This window comes from Zalophus californianus, chromosome 9 (assembly GCF_009762305.2).
Source record: "Zalophus californianus isolate mZalCal1 chromosome 9, mZalCal1.pri.v2, whole genome shotgun sequence".
Lineage (NCBI taxonomy): Eukaryota > Metazoa > Chordata > Mammalia > Carnivora > Otariidae > Zalophus > Zalophus californianus.
The window spans coordinates 34,437,557-34,456,262 of record NC_045603.1 but is presented as its reverse complement, the minus strand read 5'-3'; the positions used below and the strand labels follow the sequence as shown (position 1 = coordinate 34,456,262).

General features: G+C 35.7%; 1 protein-coding gene across 7 annotated transcripts in view; it reads right to left on the bottom strand.

Moving 5' to 3' along the window:
- Positions 1-1,123: 1,123 nt before the first annotated feature.
- SLC6A15 (solute carrier family 6 member 15) overlaps positions 1,124-18,706 on the bottom strand; it is a 42,357-nt gene continuing 24,774 nt past the window's right edge. For 3 of the 7 annotated variants that reach the window (XM_027591696.1, XM_027591698.2, XM_027591697.1), the window contains exons 5-12: positions 17,677-17,858; positions 16,168-16,278; positions 12,563-12,804; positions 12,262-12,454; positions 9,760-9,952; positions 6,786-6,945; positions 2,876-3,038; positions 1,124-1,783 (exon numbers count right to left, since the gene is read on the bottom strand). In XM_027591696.1, the coding sequence (XP_027447497.1) occupies positions 1,412-1,783; positions 2,876-3,038; positions 6,786-6,945; positions 9,760-9,952; positions 12,262-12,454; positions 12,563-12,804; positions 16,168-16,278; positions 17,677-17,858 (1,616 nt within the window). In that variant the 3' untranslated portion in view covers positions 1,124-1,411. Of the gene's footprint in view, positions 1,784-2,875; positions 3,039-3,498; positions 3,653-5,646; positions 5,717-6,785; positions 6,946-9,759; positions 9,953-12,261; positions 12,455-12,562; positions 12,805-15,125; positions 15,525-16,167; positions 16,279-17,676; positions 17,859-18,706 lie in introns of those variants that run through there. The other 4 variants (XR_004820272.1, XM_035729062.1, XM_035729064.1 and 1 more) reach the window with 4 other exon arrangements.

The window sequence follows — 18,706 nt, the reverse complement described above, 5'->3', positions numbered from 1 at the left end:
TTGCTGCTGTATTTATTGTGATATTTTAAATGTGACTAATATAGCAGTAGGGTGGTTATAAATAAAAGCCTTTTAGTGAGATGGCACTCAGTGGAGTTCTGCTTCATCCACTTTCATAGATACAACAGTTTCATAAAAAAAATCATAATTTACATTTCAGAGACTATACTGACGCCGTAAGCAGTCAACTGTACACATGATCTCCTAGGAGACTACTTTTTCAAGAATTGTGAGACTATGTTAGAATACCATTTAACCCTAGTACTCACTTTTCCTTTGTCTCTGAAGTGGTGGTGACTCTATTAATCAATCTATTAATCCCTCTTGGAATGTAATGATTAATTATTACGAGAAATGCCTAAGTGCTGACTGAAATGCAAGGTAATCCAATTCAGGTGATATAAGAAAAATCAGTGTGGAAAACAGACATCATTTTTAACTTCATTTATTTGTAGCTTAAAATGTAATGCCATACAATCTTAACAATCACTTAAAAAAAGGATTTATATTTGCATAAAACAGAAGCAAAACAGAAAGATATGAAATAAAATGCCATCTTGCTTCAAGTTTTCAAATCAGTACTTAAGAGTACTAATATACATCTATATACATTGCAAGTATATATAAATATACTATGAGTAATCTTGAAACCACAATAAATATCAAGTAGGTTTTTAGGCACACGGCATAGGAAAATGCAGAATCTGCATAATTCTTGAGAGTGCTGAGTGACTCATTCTTAGATCATTTTCACACATATATTTTACACAAAATATACAACCACCACGCACATGATCCCCAGTCACCTCCGAATCGAAACTGTCATCCAGCATTATTCTTTGATACTATTGCTCTATACAGCTATTACATAAGAAAATATTTTGCAGTTTTCTTCAGTGAATTGCCTAAGAAGGTATCAATGCTACCAAAATAAGTACAGCCTATCTACACAACATATTCATGGAAGTGTGCTTAGAGGCACCAACTTACACAACTGCTCATTGTAATACGGGGAGTTACCCGGAAGGCAAACTTATAAATTTTGAAGTATACCATTTTTGAATTGCCAATACTATTAAACCAGAAATTATTAGAAACTGAGGTAACACCTGTTTTTTTTTCCTTTGAGATAGAAATGCTTGAAAAAACACCCAAAAGTATTTTTAAAAATTCTGACAAACCTGGACCTCAGTAACTATAAGCTCTGTCTGTAACTCTTTCTGCGCAAATGTAAACCAAAGAATCCGAAGGAATGCTCTAGTTGCATTTACATATACTTAGGATTAAAGATCACAGCCAAGGAACACCTGAGATCACCCTCTGATAAGTGAAGCCTAATGCTTCTCTTAGTAGAGCCAATGTTCATTGATAAAAATGAACCAAATAGAACCCACTGATATTTTCCTTCCAGCTACAAGTCAGATTCTGGCATATCTGGCATATCTGCCATCAAGTACCCTATTCCGTATCGTCCATTGGGAGCAGTATCCAGAGTTGGTGATCCACTCTGTTTTCGATAAATATTTTTACCAAAATTTGGAGATGACATCTCACTGGATATCTTTCCATGAATGAGGCTTGCATCATCGCCCTCTAAGTTTACAGGCTCTTTCAGGACCCTTCCTCTCTTATAGGTCACAGATGCTAAATTACCAGAACTATTGTCTATTAGGTTGCAGTGACGAATGATAAAGACAGCTGGGACAGGGAGTATTGCCAGGACCATCAGTAAGATACAGACAACCAGTCCCCACGTTGGGTAGCTCAGAAATTCTTCAGATGCCTGTGAAAGCCAAAAAAAAAAAAAAAAAAAAAAAAGTCATTATCGATAATCTTGCTCTGTAAGTACATGAAAAAAAATATTTGTCTCAGGTCTGTAAGCAGAGTCTTGTGACATGTATTGACCACAGAATGTTGTGGAAGTGACATCAATCAACTTTAAAGGCAAGGCTTTACAGGCCTTGCAAGTTCTGCCTCTGTTTCTTAGGATGCTGCCGCCCTGAGTCCATTATGCCGGCAAGAAGCCAAGAATGAAAGATTACATAGAGAGAGACCAGCCTTCCAAGTTCAATCAACTGTATGAGTTCGTTCAGGTAAAAGCCTAGAGAATGAGCCCGTTCACCTGCAGAACCCTGAGAAATAATAAATCAGCATTGCTCTCAGTCATTAAATTACATGTGCCACACTGTCCTTCTAAAATCTGAAAATCTAAATCTTGAAACACATCTGGCCCCAAGGGTTTTAGTAAGGGTTAACAGACTTGTTAATGCCCCAGTCATGAAATTAGTTGTTGTTATACAGCGTTATTGAACGTAGAATAGTTCAAGGTCAGAGGTATCTCTGAAAAATAAGCATTCTGATTTTATAACAGTTAATATGTATCTTTATTATGATGTGGCTAATGCACCTTGAAAACAGAAATTGAAATCATCATTGCTAATACAAAACAGTTACAATAAAACTTTCCTTCAATATTTATTTCAATTATATCTTCATGGCTAATGCATATTTTCTTGTTATACAGTATCTGGGATATGATTTAATAAATTTATACAGGAAAAATATTCCTGGTGGTTTGGACAATATGTTTTCTAGAGTCAAAGGCCCCATAATTATTGGTTCATCTATGGTGACATACACACAGCTACTTTAGTGAGGACCAAGTCCATATTTCTCATGTATTAAAAAAATCTACAATCTGTAACAAAATCATACATGTTTGGGGCCAAACAAAATATAAACCTCAAGATCCTTGCATAAAAACAAAACCATTCATTAAACAGCGAAATATATTGTGAAGAAAGCGAAAGACAAAAACCCCTAAAATAATATTTCACATGTATTTTTCATCTAACTTCCTTATTTTGTATTTTACCTTATCTTCAATCCATGCATTATAGCCAGGAGGACTTAATCCCATATTCACAACACTAGCTATTAGCAGTGATAATAGCATTAGAGGAGAAATATATTTCCACATATAGTAGTAATATCTGTTGGGAGCAAACCCCAGCATATCTTTCAGGTCTTCCATAAATCTAAATAAAAAGAAAGCATTTAATTATGCCTTGAGTTAATATTTCTATACCTTAAAAATGTGCATTATATTGACAGTTTGACAAGGGTTTAGCTATGATACCCTATGACATTTTATACTGAATCAAAAAATCATATTGGGAGATGACTTATAAGTTAAGAACATTCATAAAGTAAATGTAAACAGTTAAGTATTGTGATTTTTGTCTAGTGAAAGCACGCAAACCAATTACTGAAAAGTTTCCCACTGATGATTTTCTACTCTATAAACACAATGTTTGCAATACATTCAAAATTCCTTGTCTCTTTTTTTATTTAGCAATAATTAATTAATATCATCCAGTATCTAACCAGTGTTTATATAATCTAAACTTTCACTTCTCTTCATAGTCTATTTGTTGGAATTGAAAGAAGGTCCACACATTGCAACTGGCTGATGTGTTTCTCAAACCCCTTTTTCACCTCTTACGTTCCTCCTACATCTCTTTTTTGTTTCTTCCACTTTTTTTTTTTTCAATCAGCTGGACACTCTATACCATAGTAATCTCAGAGTCTGGATTTTGCTGATTACATCCACACAGTGTTGCTTCACAAGTGCATCTGATCCTCCTATTTCCTGTAAATTAGTACTTAGACTTAGTAACCATTAGGCTTATGTTGTTGTTTTAAGAAGTTTACCGTGGTATTATTTACATGAAATAAAGTTCACCCTTTTAGGTATATGATGTCAACGCTGTCAAGGCATAATCATTACATAGTGGTCTATATATCTCTTATTATTTAAATAGAGATAATCATCGCCCACCCACCAGTGTTCCAGTAGATTTTTTGGTTGTGTAAAGACAGTTCTCTAGTACAGACTTCAAAGAGAGATCATAGTAACTATATACCCTAATTTCTTGTATGCTCATAATTGTCTGTCTGTGGTCACTATACTTGAATGTGATTGTTGCTGGTTTAAACATCTGTGGCTTATGTTTTCTTTCCTTGAGAATTGTAAATATTTCTAACTACATAATATTGTTACAAAAAAATGTGTTGACTTTCAGATTTTTCTCTCATAAGTAATTTTGATTGTTTTGTTTGTTACTGTTTTTGCCTGGATGGCCCTTTTTGTTTTTTTTTTAACTTTTTTGTCTTGAAGTAAGAGCCTAGACTATGTCCTGGTGTTGCCTTATGTCTATTTTTCCAAGTGTACCATGTGCCCTTTCAACATTCAGGTTGTCCCTTATTTTAGGCAAGTTTCTTCAATTACAGCATTTAATATTGTTCCAGCCACTGCTTTTTGAGGACTTCACTGTACACATGTGGAGTCATCTTTGTTTAACTCCTGTTCCTACTCCTTTTCTTAGCTCCTTTGCTATTTCTTCTTCTTTTTTTTAAAGATTTCATTTGTTTATTTCAAAGTTGGAAAGATAGCGAGAGAGATAGAGAGAGCACATGCAAGCAGAAGGGAAAAGGAGAAGCAGAGCCCCCGCCCTGAGCAGGGAGCCCAAAGTGGGACTCGATCCCAGGACCCTGGGATCATGACCTGAGCCGAAGGCAGATGCTTAACCGACTGAACCACCCAGGTGCCCCTTGTATTTCTTCTTGATTAAAAAAAAAAGTATTCCTGGGCACCTGGGTGGCTCAGTCGTTAAGCGTCTGCCTTCAGCTCAGGTCACGATCCCAGGGTCCTGGGATCGAGTCCCGCATTGGACTCCCTGCTCCGCGGGAAGCCTGCTTCTCCCTCTCCCACTCCCCCTGCTTGTGTTCCCTCTCTCGCTGTGTCTCTCTCTCTGTCAAATAAATAAATAAAATCTTTAAAAAAAAATAAAAAAAGTATTCCTCTTTTCTAACTTCTAATTCTTGTGGAACTAGTCATTGTGCTTATTGTTTCTGTGTTCTTTGTAATTTGATCATCATTTCTGAATATTAATATTCACAGTTATTTCCTGAGTTCTAGCACCTGTTTTCAAATCTTCCTTTTCTTTAATTATCATATTTCCTGATTTTTAAACAACTGATGTATGCTATTCTTTTTCTTTTAGAAAAATATGTTTCAACTCATTTTTGAAATATGGTTAGTTTTTCATCTATTTTGCTTATGTTCTTTTGTTGTCTGCAGGGATTTATTCTGTTGTTTCCTCTTTTCTAAAAAATATTTTTCCTAAGATTTGGCCACATTCAAGTGAATTTTCCTGCATCTTTAGACACTAAGATATACACCAAAAGATGGAAGAGCATTTTTTTGGCATTTTCAGAAAAGAGATTTCTATCTTAGGTTATTGTTAGGCTCATAGGTAATGTATGCAGAACACACTACCTCGCATACAGTAGGAATTTAATAGGTGCACATATAGTAGGACTTTAATAGATATCAGTTTAAGAACTACTATTAGTAGTAGTATCACTATTCTTGCGGTTGTTAACTATTATTAATCAGGGACACTAACTACCAAGAAGAGATATTTTGTACTATGCCTATTGTAAATGACAAACTGTTTAAATGGAAATCTAAATTATGATCTTATTGATCCACAGATCAGTCCAATGATAATATCAAATTCCAACACAGTGCAAGTTAGGGGTATCTTGGTAGAGTATAGGGATACCTAATTTTGAAATTACCTTCTAAATTACAGTCTTGGCTCGTAACTAACATTCTTGTTCTCCTGCACAAGTAAGGCCAATTTTCCATCTATAATATGGATGATATTAGTTACCACAGGGTATTTTTATGAGGATTCAGATTTAATGCATGTCAGACAGCTATTACTTCTATTACTGTATAGTACATGATTATTAAAAGTAAGTCTCCCTCCCCTTTCTTGCCTGGAGCTTTTGACACGAATAAAAACATTCTCCAAGCTTTGTCACGAAGCTCATTCAATACCAGTAACATTCTCTATGTTGTTTAAGAGGACTCTGGTCTTCACGTAACACACTCGTTCCTCCTTTACGTAGACCTCTAATAAGCTTGCTGATCTTATTGCCTTGGTCCATATATGTTAACTAAAGACAACAACTTTAAAAAATATATTGTACAAAACCTCCAGTAACCTTTTTCTCCTGAGAGTACTCTAATGCCTCATTTCATGCCAAGTATATATACTTTTCACATCAAGCAGGTATATAATTTAGAGGTTTAGGCATCTAGTTATTCAAGTAATGACTCCACATGAATATGAAGTTTGTGCATAGCAAATGCCACATATGCCTCCAAGCAGGATAGATCACTTCCCAAAACTGACCTGCTACATAGGACGTACGTATCATAATAAAATAAAACTCCTCCCATAAAACAGATTAGCAAAGTAATTAGGAAGACAGGCTTTAAAGTTAAGCAGAAACAGCTATGAATCCCAGGTGTGCCTCTGTCCAGGTGATGAGCAAGTCACATGGTGTCTCATAAGCCTGAGAAATGTGAAATGTGGACAACTATAATAACTTAAAACAACTTAACAAGGTTCTTGGAGCATAGCCATTACTCACTAGATCCTGGAAGATACTATTTCAAACTAGAATAAAATCAAAGCTCCAGAATCCTAGATTATATTACCATCCGCACAATTCTATCTAATCACCTAACAGAAGAATAGGCCTTAATAAATGGATTGAACCAAGAAGAGCCTGCAAAAGATTTGATTTTGTTGCAAAGAATTTTTCCCTCTAGTCATTTCCCTCCTCTTCTAAATGAAAAAGATATTGACAATTGGTCTTTCCAATATAGAGATGAAAAATGAATGCATAAAAGCAAATATACTTACTTATCTATGCCATAAACAAAGGATACAGCAATATTCTCCAAAATGACTACAATTAGCAGAGGGAGTGTAGCAGAATAATCATCAAACATTGTAACGAAGTAATTTCCAGAGCGTTGCACAAATATCAGGCCAATACAAAATGCCAGAAAACAACAGATAACTGTACGAAAGAAATAGATGAAAAAATTAAGCTTTTATTCAGTCCAGTCTTTTACATTTAATTATGAGGTATTATATTCAATCAATGTTGTCTTCACTTTTATAACTTTTCAATGATAAAAATAGGCAACACCTTTCCTGATACTATGGAATATAATACATTGGGAGTTGCCTGGATTTAGCCCCAGATTTAATATGAATCCACTGTAAGACAGTAACTTTTGATAAGCTACAATTAATATAAAAGCTTAGAGAGATTTCTGGGATCCATATAATATTCCCATATTTATGTTAAACTCTATTCTCTCACACACTTTAGTAGAGAAGCTGTCAAAAATAAAAGATTACTGCGTTCTATTTCTCAACCACCTTTGAGCAGAGGCGAGAAAAAGTAGTAAAGCAGGTACTGGCAGTTTGGGAGGGGAGAAAACAGACATCCTTGGGTTCAATCACATGGGGGTTCCCCGACAATCTCCCTAAGTATGGGTTAAGTGAAGTCATCACCTCCATCTCTCAAGCACAATGCTAGTCGTATGAGTTACATCATAGATAAATGGATATTATATATAAACATATAATGTAGAGAAGGAAAAGTAACATTTACTTGGAGTCTATCACATACTGAAATTTTCTTTTTTAACAATTTTATTTATTTATTTGACAGAGAGAGTACACAGTGAGAGAGGGGACACAGCAGGGGGTGTGGGAGAGGGAGAAGCAGGCTTCCTGCTGAGCAGGGAGCCCGATGCGGGGCTTGATCCCAGGACCCTGGGATCAGAGCCTGAGCCAAAGGCAGACGCCTAACGACTGAGCCACCTAGGCGTCCCTACTGAAATATTTAAATGCTTGTCCCAGTATACTGTACTCAAAGTCTCAGGATGGAAGTAGCAGGGCTTGAACCACAGCCTGTGTCACTTTCACTCTCACCTACTTACACCGTAGTACATGGTGAATATGAAGAAAGCATATTCTAGTTGGTACAGATAGTAAGAGCTTTGCTGGAGATTTGAGAGTAAAGACTGTAAGTAATTTACTTATCTTAGTCCTACTGTACTATCAGAGAAGACAAAAGCACAACGTTTCATCGAGGTGAAATATGACTTTAAGTATAGGTATGATCCCAAAAGACAGGTAATGGGAAAAGAGAGGACATTCCCCTTTGCTCTGACCAAACAGGTTCTCCAGTGGGGTTCACAAAATACTACCTCGTGTATGTTTTTCCTCTACACTGCTGCTTTTCCCTTAATTTTGCAAGCCCTCTTACTACAGGGGGGTTTACATATGGGGCAAAAATGAGGAAAGTGGCAAAGATGTTATTTAGTGTGCCCATCAGGCAGGATACGGGTAGCCTTGAATTAAATAGAAACTTCAGAAGTAGAGACTGCCTCATTTGGGAGAAGATAAGGAAGTTTCTCATTTATAGCTGAGTTAAGACATAAGCATTTAATAAACTGCTAAAATTGTTTTACACGTACATACCAAACTTAGCAGAGCACTAATTCATAAAGATACATATTTGAAAGTTATTTACACAGCAGTTATTACTAAATCTTTCAGAGTCAAAAACAGAACTTTGATGAGCTTTTATATTACTGCCCAGCATTCACTATTATATATATATATATATATATATATATATATATATGTATATATAGGTATAGGTATACATTTTCTAATTTGTTTTTGCATCACTTACTGACACTGTTCCTGCACTCTGGTCTGGCTGGCTTCCTTAACTCTTCTCTTTATCTCTGTTTATATATGTTAAATTAAAGCTATTACTAAAGCTATCCTCTGACCCCTACAAGACCCTTCCCCTTTCCAATTTAACTGCCATCCCTGTCACTGATAGTTCCATCATATATTGAGATGACCCTCGCAGCTTCTTAATTCTTGTAACATGTTAAATCACTACTATACCATCTATCAGTATATTACATGGTGTAAGTCTCATGTACCAGACTTGGTGTTAGTTATCAGTTCTATTATTTTTGGAGACAAGGCTCTCCTATATCTCTCTTTTATAATTTCTCTTATATCCTTTATATCCTTCAAGTGCAAGGATGGTGCAGTACAAAACTGGTACTCTTTTTTTAAGATTTTATTTATTTGACACAAAGAGAGAGCACAAGCAGGGGAAGCGGCAGGCAGGGGGAGAGGGAGAGGGAGAAGCAGACTCACTGCAGAGCAGGGAGCCTAACGTGGGGCTCAATCCCAGGACCCTGGGATCATGACTTGAGCCAAAGGCAGTCGCCCAACCGACTGAGCCACCCAGGCACCCCCAAAACTGGTACTTTAATAATTGCTTGCATGTTGGACTTAATAATAACCGTCAATATTGATAAATTATTTTATTTTCTTTCTTACTTGGAGATATTAACTACTAGTAGGCTACAAGGGCTATTTTATATGAGAACTGAATTTAGGTTTATCAATTTCAACGATGCACTTTTTGGAAAAGGAATATTGGATCTGAACTTTTAAAAATAATTTTCTTATTTACAAAATTATACACGAACATTCTATGACTTCATTCTATTCATGATAAATTCATGAATAAATTCATAATAGTGATCATTACTATTAATAAAAAGTAATATAATAAGTAATCACCAATGAATAATTAATATAATCTACATTGAATCTAGAATCTATCATTTGCATTGTATATAACATATAAATAAAATAACAAATAATACATACATATTAATAAATGGGCATTAATAAAACACTTTCCATTTCCATCTCTGACCTCTCACCAAGAGTAAAATGGCCTGTATCAGTTCAATGAAAAGTCAAATACCTAAAAACTCACCAGTAAGAATTTCTTTCCTCACTTTGAAAGTATCCACAACAGGTGTGATGATCCCTTCAATGGTTCCAAACATGCTACCAAGCCCTAGATTTACCAGCATGAGGAAGAACATCACTGACCAGAAGGGGGATGCAGGGAAATGTGTCATTGCTTCTGTAAAGGCAATGAAAGCTAAACCAGTCCCCTGAACAGCCTGTAAATTATATAAAATAGCAACATTAGTACTGAGCAATATTAAGGGGAGGGAAAACTCTGCATAATGCTTGGGAGTTACTGGAAATAGATAGGCTGATACCATGCTGTCTCCTAAGAAACTGTGCCTCTAAACAAAAGTTGATTGTGTTATCTCATAAAAACAACAGACCAGAATTAAAAAAGGAAAAAACAAAAACAAAAACTTTAAAGGGTGATTTAATAATTAAATCTTTCTTTACAAAACTCAAGATTTTTATATAAATGATGGCTCCATCCATAATTTCTTGCACATGATTCTTTATGTTTAGTCTCATGTATAGTGTTAGCTGTCTTACCGCAAGGGATCAATGGTTCATTTCTCCATTATATTTTCCTTTTTGGCAATACAGGGGAAAGGGCAACAACCAATACAATGATACGTATTAATATTCACCTGTTTCATGTTTATTAAAATAAATGACAGTGGCTAAAGGAGTTAGTCATGAACTTGTTAAACAAAAATATTAAAATGGCTAAATATCAATTATGTGTCCAAACAACCATGCAATACATTAATGATAGTCATAACTTCAATTTTGTGTTAAAGATCATTTCAGGAAAAGTATCAGACTAATTTCATTTTCTTTGATGAAAATTGATTTATATTCATATTTTAAATTTTTGTGGCTTAATCAGTGAGATTGCTTTTTAAAGTAAAGCAAATCTTTGTAATTTAAGAAAATATGTTCTTTTGATTTCTCTTATTTTTTCCCCTTTGCTTGTTTGTTTTGTTCCTTAAATTCCACACATTAACTAACTGTTATTAAAATAAAAACCTTAGGTTTTGTTGACTGTTGTTTTTTTTTTTGCTGTGCAAAAGCTTTTTAGCTTGATGAAGTCCCAATAGTTCATTTTTGCCCTTGCTTCCCTTGCCTTTGGCGATGCTTCTAGGAAGAAGTTGACAACCGACAGAATGGGAGAAGATATTTGCAAATGACATATCAGAAAAAGGGCTAGTATCCAAAATCTATAAAGAACTTATCAAACTCAACACTCAAAGAACAAATGATCCAATCAAGAAATGGGCAGAAGATAGGAACAGTCATTATTCCAAAGAAGACATACAAATGGCCAACAGACACATGAAAAAGTGCTCAACATCGCTCGGCATCAGGGAAATCCAAATCAAAAACCTCAATGAGATACCATCTCACACCAGTCAGAATGGCTAAAATTAACAAGTCAGGAAACAACAGATGTTGGCGGGGATGTGGAGAAAGGGGAACCCTCCTACACTGCTGGTGGGAATGCAAGCTGGTGCAGCCACTCTGGAAAAGAGTATGGAGGTTCCTCAAAAAGTTGAAAATAGAGCTACCATACGATCCAGCAATTGCACCACTGGGTATTTACCCCAAAGATACAAATGTAGGGATCTGAAGGGGTACATGCACCCCGATGTTTATAGCAGCAATGTCCACAATAGCCAAACTATGGAAATAGCCAAACTATGGAAAGAGCCAAGATGTCCATCGACAGAAGAATGGATAAAGAATAGGTGGTATATATATACATATATACAATGGAATATTATGCAGCCATCAAAAGGAAATGAAATCTTGCCATTTGCAATGACATGGATGGAACTGGAGGGTATTATGCAGAGCAAAATAAGTCAATCAGAGAAAGACATGTATCCTATGACCTCACTGATATGAGGAATTCTTAATCTCAGGAAACAAACTGAGGGTTGCTGGAGTGGTGGGGGGGTGGGAGGGATGGGGTGGCTGGGTGGTAGACATTGGGGAGGGTATGTGCTATGGTGAGCACTGTGAATTGTGTAAGACTGTTGAATCACAGACCTGTACCTCTGAAACAAATAATACATTATATGCTAAAAAAAAAAAAGATAGCGGGAAGGGAAAAATGAAGGGGGGGAGATCAGAGGGGGAGATGAACCATGAGAGACTATGGACTCTGAGAAACAAACTGAGGGTTCTAGAGGGGAGCGGGTGGGGGGATGGGTTAGCCTGGGGATGGGTATTAAAGAGGGCACGTACAGCATGGAGCACTGGGTGTTATATGCAAACAATGGATCATGGAACACTGCCTCAAAAACTAATGAGGTAATGTATGGTGACTAACATAATAAAAAAATAAAAATAAAAACTTTAAAAAAAAAGTATGTTCTCTGAAATAAAAATGTGAATTTTGAAACAGCATAATCTTCCACTGTCATTTTAAAGCTCATTTTCCTAAAAGAAGTCTTCTGGATATGTGTCTTTTTACCTGAGTGATAATTACTGTGTTGCTTAAACATAGCCTACTCACTTTATTTAGCTCATCCTCGGTTTGACAGGAATTAAGATGAAGAGCAGAAAATTCTTCTTCTTTCACTTTTTGAATGATGTCATAAACTAAATGATAATCTTCGGCAGTAACAGCTGAAAGGTTGATATGGTGAGGAATAATATCCCGACTAATGTCGCCCATTTTCAAAAGTTTTATGATCACCTTCGAATTTCTGAAAAATAGAACAACACAACGAATGCACCTTTATGGGTGTGTGTGTGGGGGGTATATGTTTTATACAATTATGCCATCAAAAGCTAAAGGAAATTAATATCCATACTCTGCTATGCATTTCTCACTTATGACATTTGCTTTAAAGCCCAGAACCGCAAACACCACCAGTGTTGCCAGGACAGATGTAAAAAAATTAATGAAGGACACCAGGATAGCATCAAAGTGGCAGTTGTTGTCTCTTTTGTTGTAGCTTGAAAAGGCGATGACACCACCAAATCCCAGACCTAAGGCAAAGAACACCTGAGTAGCAGCTTCTCTCCAGACCTTGGGTTCCAGCATCATTTCAAGCTGTTTAAAATTAAACATAATAGAAGTCAGCTGTAACATAGTACTTCGGAATAATCTACATGGAATCAGTTCTCTTATTTAAATATATCATAATGATATTTATGCACCCAAAGGTTATTTCAACTGGGGGAGTAATCTGTTCTTAGTAGAAGTAACAGAGTTTTCACTTAGTAGTGAGACCAGAAATATAAAAATGGAAAACTAGAGACAAACGTGTACATGGAGATTTTCTACTTGTGTAGGAATTTTTAAGTAATCTTTAAGACAAATCAAAAGGACTGTTTGAAATTAACTATCTTCAATCATTTCCTATTTTAAGTCTTGGTTTTCCTTCCAAAGCAAAATAAATTAATTACCAATAAAATTTAATTATTTAACTAATATGCTAAGTTTTGTGTTTTCTGGGGGCAGTCCAGTAGTCAAGGCAGATAATAAGCAGATTATAAGTTTGGGAGCGTTGACTATTTGTACTTTGCATATTCACGTATGTATGATGCATTTCTTTCAATAGTTTTCTGAAAGCCTTTTCTTTGAAAATTGAAGCAATGCAGCTACATCATCTCTAAGACCCTTTCAGAGCCAAAGTTCTGAAGGTCTGAACCTGTGCTGAACATATATTTCAAGTAACTCTGCTTTACTTCTTGGACAATTATCACTGTCTATAATCAAACCTTTTAAATGGGACAATTAATATTAGCCATATGTGACATAGATGTCAATGAACAGGTTTGATTTGAGTAAAAAAAGTGTTTAAATTGGTATTTTATCTCTTTTTACTATTGCAATGAGGCTGCCTTCACTGGGGGCAATGTCAAATGTGCATAAGAAGATGAGGTCCACAGTTTTAGATTTCGATTCTGCCATTTAATAATCTAAAAGCAGTGCAATCTAGAGTAAGTGGCTGCCCTCCCTGAGTTTCAGCTTCTTCAACTGAAGATGGGAGTAACAAGGCATATACCACTCTATCACATGCCCTACCACACTCTAAGTGCTCCATAATTGTTGACATATATGGACTGCATTGGTAGGAGTACTGATAAGCACTTTGTATGGACTACCTCAATTGATCTTCAGAACAATCCATGAAATTTGTTGCTACTATTGTCTGAATCTTAAAAAGGTTAAGTAACCTGCCCAGGGTTACACGGCAGTTCTGAGGTAGAGCTGAAATATAAACCAAAGTGATTCCAAAATGTGCATTTTCTCAAATATTAGGATTTATTGTTCAATTTTAGTTACTAGGATTTAATTATTTCAGTTATTAGTTATTAGGATGTGTTGTTCAATTTTAGTTCAATTTATTGTTTAATTTTAGTGATTATAATTGAGATAGAATATAATATTCTCATGAAACATAATCACGATTATATTTATAATTTATTAAGATTTAACTGAAATACTCATATTGTTTGTTGATCATTGCTACATTACCACTCTATCATTAATATTGATCTCAAATACACTCAACTATCTATCTCTACTTTACCCACTAGATGGCAGGCAACACCCATTTACTAAAGACATTCCGCTTTCTTCCAGTTCAGGAGCTAAATCTCCATTCACTGTTTTGGGAATAGTTTGTGTGCTTTACTTTCTCCCTTGGATAAACAATGTAAACTAAAAAGTAACTGACAACTTATCGTTATTATATTAACTATCATACGTGCAGTGACCTAAAACAGAATTTTATCTATAGTCAATGAAAAGTGGGCTGAAGAAAGAATTAACTATATTTTAATAGTGATGCCTAGTCCCGGATGAAAATGTCAGTAATGCCATAGTTTTAAATACAGGGCCATGTGAAAGTGTCATATCAAAGTAGCTGAATTCTAAGATAGCTATTTAATTCAAATATTTAGAATTATGTCACAAGCAATTGCCAACTTATATAAGGTGATATTCCAGAAGTTCACACCAAAGTTGGTTGTTTTAAACTAGAAATCTTTTCTTTTAGAAATTACAATGTAAATATTTTTGCTTAGTAAATATGGCCCATTTGAAGCCAAATATCTTAACTAGTTATTCACTGAGGGGTTCCAACAACTCTAAATGCTAACCAGGACTTTTGAATTAGTCAAGAAAATCAGATACCAATGGCCGCATTTTTGCTACTAGAGAATGAATACTAAGCTGAAACTTGATACCCAAAGAACACAGCCTCTTTTACATCCTATCAAGGCAGCTGGAGTGACAAAGAATTCCAGGAAAGCTAATTTCTGCCCAAATCCCACAACATGATTCTGGCTGCAAATTCACCCTTCAGATAACTTCCACTTTCTGAACTAATTTTGAAACTTTACCTTTATAACTCCATGTCTGCCTGTAATAGTGTTGGCAAACTAATAATGAGGTGTTAACTTCATTTCAGTGAATAACTAAAATGTATAAACCCTTCAAAACTTGTTTTTGTTTCCTGCCAAATCACTATCCCAAGTCTACAAGGATTGATTAAGCAGGTTCAAGGTGCCCAGCATTGAGTTCAACTCTAAGATGAATGAGAGAACATCAGTTCTGAGTCTTTTGTGGAGCCTAATGAGAACTTTCCTGAAATGCATATGCATTTATAAAGGTTACAAAACTTCCCAAACTCACCACTATAAATATTATTCTAGGAGGCACAAAACCTCGAAACAAGAACATGGATTTTCTCTGAGACAGGATTTAGAGTACAGAAGCCTTCTCAGCCTGGGTTCACGGATTTTAGGTGATCTGTCAACCTTCTGAGACATTAAACAAATTAATACGTTCATTATGTTTCTCTGGTTAGAAGATCTTACCGGTTTTTTCAAAGGGGTCAATTACAAAAGATTAAGAACCACTGACATAGAGAAGGAAATAGAGGAAAGATGGAAAAGTCCTGGGGCCCCTGGGTGGCTCAGTCAGTTAGGTGTCTGACTCTTGATTTTGGCTCAGGTCATGATCTCAGGGTTGTGGGACTGAACCTCATGGCAGGCTCCATGCTCAGCACGAGTCGGCTTGTCCCTCTCCCTCTGCTCCTCCCCCTGCTCACGTTCTCTCTCTCAGATAAATAAATAAAATCTTTTAAAAAGATGGAAAAGTCCTAAAATTTATCAGTGTAAAAATTAGAAGTTAATTTACTATAAAAGGAATTTTTAAGGTTCACATAGTGATTGTCTCACTCTAGAACTAAAATGGGACATTTAAAATTGGAAATAGATGGATATAATTATGGATATTTAAAAGCCCTGGTTTTTCTAGGCTGATTAACACAACAGCTATAATTTAAAAGGCTAGCATATGTATGTTAGAACAATTATCCTTTAAATCTAGCTGTGGGAACATATGAACAATATACCTAATGCTTTTATGATCATAAGCCTTAAATAGAAATGCAGTACATACCTTAGGGGTAAACATGTGGCGGATGCCATCAACTGAACCATTTAAAAGGAGTGCTCTGATTAGGAAGCATATAAGTACCACATACGGGAAAAGAGAACTAAAGTACATGATCTACAAAGAAAAAAAAAAAATGTAGGTGAGACACCCTAACAACTATATTCCTTTCTGTAGTTAAGATCATGTTTTATTCTATACTTTGACAGTCTCTGTTTTTATAGCATGATTAATAGTACTATTAATACGTTGTATAGGCATCATATTAGAATGGCTTATTAGTCTTAATGGAATGTGACTTACTTAAGATCCTATTTGAGATATAACGAGAAATAGGGAATCTCCCTTACTTACACTCCTTTAAAACAGTCCACTGGTATGATGTAATTTGAATAGTGTTTATTTCTTATAGTTCACAAAACAAGCAATATTTAAGAGAAATAATGGCTACTATCTCCCTAACAAATTCGTACTTTTATTGTTTTAGGTAACAGCAACAGCAAAAAAGAGTCCTTTTTTTTTATTAATCAAAATTCCATTATAATTCTGTAAAGCTTCTGGAGTTGAGAGTGGGCCCCTGTGAAGGCTCCTAAGACTCTGAATAATTAACAATGTCAAGGTTTAACTTTCTGCTTCACAAATGTTTATGCTTAAAGTTATGCAAATGTATTAGCGTAGAAAAGCAATTGTCCTAACCGGATATTTACTGCTTCCTTGACATTTGCACGTGGAAGCCTAACAGGTCTCTAAAATTTTCAGATCCAGAAAAGAACTTCTGACTGTCGCCCAGAGATGTCCCCACCTATCTCTGTCTCAGCAAATAGCGCAACCATCCATCTAGGTGCTAAAGTCAAACATCCAGAAGTAGTCCTGCTCTACTGGTGATATTCTAGTTTTCAGGCTACCACTCAGGTTATCTTATTCCTGCTTAAAGAACTCCAGGGATTTTTAATACAGTTGCAATAAAATGTGAATTCCTCTCTCTGACCTGCAAAGCCTCACATTAGAGTGCCTCCCTGCCAGCCCCGCCCCCCTCCCCCCAGCTGAGCTCTGCCCCCAGACCCTTGCCAGGTACCACAGATCCAGCTCTGCAGCTTCAGGACCCAGCAGGGCTGTACCCTCAGCCTGAGGCACGCATCTCCTGATTTGTAGGACTCACTCTCCTGTTATTTCTGTCTCACCTTCATCTTCAGTGAACTAAAACATGAGGATCAACAGAATGAAGAGCAAAAATAAAGGTCTTCTAGGTCCTGACACAAAATTTCAAAAAATCTCTTTGATGAAATAAGGAAAGATTAAAAGTGACTTTAGATTTCACTATAAAATATGTCTGTAGGTTCTTTCTTTAGTTTAAACGCATTTTTTAAAGCACCACTTTTCACCAATCTTTATTTAACTACCTAGAATGACGTGGTACTTGTAGTTTGCCCACAGACGTTTATAGCGGAGCCTGAGGTGGGCATCATATGCAGGAGTGGTGATTAGCAGAAGCAGGAAGGGCTCTAGCATACTAACTTTTCCAGAAGATTGAATGCCTTTTATCATAGCCAAGCAAACCACAACCCAGGCAGCCAGCAAGCAGACGGTCATCTTCCAGTTTAAGCCCCCACTTTCAGAAATGGAACTGGAAATATTCAGGGCTTCTCTGTACCAGTAATAGGTGGTGGCGGAACTTTTTTCACATTCTGGCTCTACAACTGTAGAAAGAAAGATATTACAATCATTTCAGACTAGGAAGAGTCATGGCATTTTGTTTCCCCAATAAGCCTACAAATCAGTTCTTAACATTTCAGAGAAAAGTACTATTATTCTAGAGAAGCATTTAAATTCACAGTGAAAACTCAATTGTGCAAAATTGTGAAAAATCCACGGACATGTATTCTTGTTAATATTTTTTATTACACATTTCTGAAATAGGAATATGTAAGCTTTTTTTAGCAAGGTAATTAAAACACAAAAGGTTTATAGCCCCTTCCACGCCCAGAATTATCTGACTGACTTCCTGTGACGGAGCTGTCAAATACACTAGCTGCTGGTCATATGTGACTTTTTGAAATGAAGCTAGTCTAAAGTGGTATGTGCTGTAAATACAAAATGCAAAGAAGATTTTAAAGACTCAGTGCAAGAAAAATATTTTAAATTATTACATTAACAATTTTTATATTATTTGTTGAAATGTTAATATTTTGGAAAAATATTTCACCTATTTCTTACTTTTTTCAATGTGACTGCTAGTAAATTTTAGACTACATATGTGAGTTGCATTCTAGATTTATTGGACCCCACTACTATAGGGAATTGTCCCTTATTTATTTTCTGGGATTTAAAAATAAATGATGGGAAAACTATGAAACAAGGGAACTAAAGACATAAAAAAATTATTTCGATCCAAATTCTTTTTGTCCTATTTTTTTATGTATGATTACCTGTATGGCCTTTTTTAAAAAAAATTGGGTTACTGAGGTATAGTTGACATAGAATGTTATATTCATTTCAGGTGTACAATATAGTGATTCTACAGTTCTGTACATGACACGATGCTCAC